Source organism: Strix uralensis, chromosome 33, assembly GCF_047716275.1.
Source record: "Strix uralensis isolate ZFMK-TIS-50842 chromosome 33, bStrUra1, whole genome shotgun sequence".
Classification (NCBI taxonomy): Eukaryota; Metazoa; Chordata; class Aves; order Strigiformes; family Strigidae; genus Strix; species Strix uralensis.
In genome coordinates this window covers 1,844,719-1,847,361 of record NC_134004.1, presented here as the reverse complement: position 1 = coordinate 1,847,361, position 2,643 = coordinate 1,844,719, and the positions used below count along the sequence as shown (strand labels likewise).

The 2,643-nt window shown below is 54.7% G+C and overlaps 1 protein-coding gene across 1 annotated transcript; it reads right to left on the bottom strand.

Moving 5' to 3' along the window:
* Positions 1 to 231: 231 nt before the first annotated feature.
* HOXC12 (homeobox C12) lies at positions 232 to 2,305 on the bottom strand. The gene is made up of 2 exons (XM_074853775.1): positions 1,688 to 2,305; positions 232 to 926 (listed from the first exon to the last, which is right to left on the bottom strand). The coding sequence occupies exons 1-2, from the start codon at positions 2,250 to 2,252 to the stop codon at positions 688 to 690; spliced, it is 804 nt and encodes a 267-aa protein (XP_074709876.1). The 5' UTR covers positions 2,253 to 2,305; the 3' UTR covers positions 232 to 687.
* Positions 2,306 to 2,643: the final 338 nt, after the last annotated feature.

The following is a 2,643-nucleotide window of genomic DNA, read 5'->3' as shown; positions in this document are numbered from 1 at the left end:
CTTCCATAAGGATGCGGGGCCGGTCCTTTAGGACAACGTGCCCCATCCTCTTCCCTATATTTTTTTCCCCCTATTCCTTTATTTTTGCTCTTTTCCCCTCCCGCTCACCCACTAAACGCCAAACCAGCCCTAAACCCTGCGTGGCAGCCCAGGAGAGGGTCCAGGATCCACCCTCATCCCCCCCAACCCCGGTCTCGCCGCCAACCGAAGCCGGGCGGGGGTGAAGGGGCGGGGGGGGGGGGCGGGGGGGAGCGGGGGGGGAAGCGGGACCGGCGGCCCCCGACGGCCCCGACGGTGCCCGGCGCTGCACGGAAACCCTACCTGTGCTGCTGGCAAAGGCAAAGCGGCTAAAGTCGCGCTCAAAACCTCCCCTTCAGCCCGCCGAGCATCTCTGGAAGCCGTCTGTCCCCCCGCGGTCCCGGCGGAGAAGATGTATTATTTAATTTTTTTTTTTTTTCCTCGCTGTCGGGTTTCATATTTTAAGGGAAACTGGTTATTTATTAATATTATTTCTTTATTCATTGATGTCTGGGTAAGGAAGGGTGGGGGGATTAAGAGTGATCAGGTAAAGTCCCGGGAGCTCGGGTGAACGCTAAAGAGTCTATGTGGGCTTTTTTTTGTTGTTGCGTGTTTTTTTTTTTTTTTTTTTTTTTTTTTTAAATACCCGACACGGACGCTTTTAAAACTTTAAAAGAAAGAAAGGGCTTGCTCTCTCAGGAGGAGTCTTTTCTTTTTCATACGCCGGTTCTGGAACCAGATCTTCACCTGCTGGTCGCTCAGGTTTAATCGGTCTGAGAGCTCCCTCCTTCTTTGGCGAGTAATGAATTCATTGACCATAAACTCCCCTTCCAGCTCTGCCAGCTGCAGTTTGGAATAGGGTTTTCGTTTTTTCCGGGATCGTGTGTGCATCGGGTACCAAGGAGCACCTGGCAAAGGGGGAGCGAGAGTTGAACACTCGGCAAGTAAAAAATAAAACCTCTCCTCTTTAAAAAAAAAAAAAGGGGGGGGGTACCTCAGCACTTCTTTTTTTTTTTTTCACCTCTGCCCCCAGGGTCCCCCGCTGTTCTGTACTTAGGGATGGTCCCAGCTGCCTCCCAGGGCCACGGGTGACGCGTGGGGTGAGCCCATGAAGCAGAGGAAGGGAAAGGTGGGGAGCGTTATAACCGGGGCACGGAGCAGGAGCGAGCGACAAGGCTGGGACCCGCCGGGAGAAGCTCCACCGCCGCTTCAGCCCGGTAACACGGGGAAACCTCTACCCCAATGCCAACTTTGAAGGCTGTGGGGTGTTTTTTTTAAGCATCCCGCCCTTCTCCCCCCTTCCGCGGGCAGACACACCTCTGCGATGTCCCCAAAAAGCCCCCGGACGCTCCGCCAACCCTCCGCGCCAGGCAGGGATGCGCAACTACTGCCCTTCTCTGCGTCTCTCTCTCTCTTTTTTTTTTTTTTTTTTTTTTTTTTATGGGATATTTACATGTTTATAGCCTTTTCTTTTAAAAGAAGCACCACCTAATAAAACATTAGGGATTTCGGTGCTACCCCTAGTGGTCTCAGCACATATAGACACGCCGCTTCCCCTCGCTGAGCCCATGAATTCCACCACGGCCACCACGGAGGAGCCCCAAACCGGCAAGTTTCCAAGCAAACCCCCCCCCAACACCACCAGCTCCAGCCCCGAGACCCTCCTTACCACCGTTGCCTAAAGTGCTGCCTTGGTTCAGGGGGGACACCAAACCCCCCGCTTCTCCGGTCGTGCCTTTATTCCCTTCATTGAGCAAGGAGGAGCTGGAGTCTGACTCCAAGGACTGGCAGGATGGAGGGTCGTGGGGCACCGCCTCGCTGCTCGGATAGTCATATTTGCTGAAATTGCCCCCCATGCCATTGGGGAGGCTGGATTCGAGGGGCAGCAAGGCACTGTCCCTGCCCCTCTCCTCCCTCTTGAGCCCGGTGGTTTCGGAGCAGGTTTCCCGGTAATAACATTTGCTTTCCTCCACCCGGGCGAGGTCGCAGGCTCTGCCGAAGGAAGGGTTAATGGAGACGGGGCTGCTCAGGTAGGGCTGAGGGTACCCGTTGCAGGGCTCCGAGGATGCCCAGGGCAGGGAGCAGACGTTATCCCGTCGGGGGTAGGAGAGGGAAGGCAAACCGGGCAGCTGCCCTCCGGAGGCACGGAAATTAGGGAAGTAGAAGGTGTCTCCCGTGTGGATGTTCACCAGAGGTCCCACAAAGCCGGGATTAAGGAGGTTGTGCTCGCCCATTTCCGCGGGCCTGACCGAAAGCTTCTACTTTATTGCTATCTGACATTAAACATAGTTAAATCGACGGCTCGGCCCCATTGGTCCGGGGGGGTCACGTGAGCCCCAAATTGCGCTGGGAGGGAGGGGGGGGCCCTCCCCTCCCCTGGCAGCCGAGACAAAACACAACAGCAAGTTCCGCCTTTTTACGCCTTTTCTTCCCCCCCCCCCGGCCTTCTTCACCCCCCCATCATAAAAAATCATAAAAAATCCCATAAAGCATTTTATTTAAAAAAAAAAAAAAAAAGGCAACGGCTCCCAGCGCTGGCTTAAGAATCGCGAAGCGCCCTAAAATGTCATATTTAGCATAAAATAATCGATAGGCGAGGGTTTTGCCCCAAAACTGCTGCGCGCC

Coding starts and splice junctions, on each gene's coding strand:
- HOXC12 (XM_074853775.1), bottom strand. CDS start 2,252: ATGGGCGAGCACAACCTCCTTAATCCCGGCTTTGTGGGACCTCTGGTG. Junction 927..1,687: donor CAGCACTTTAGGCAACGGTG/GTAAGGAGGGTC, acceptor CCCCTTTGCCAG/GTGCTCCTTGGTACCCGATG.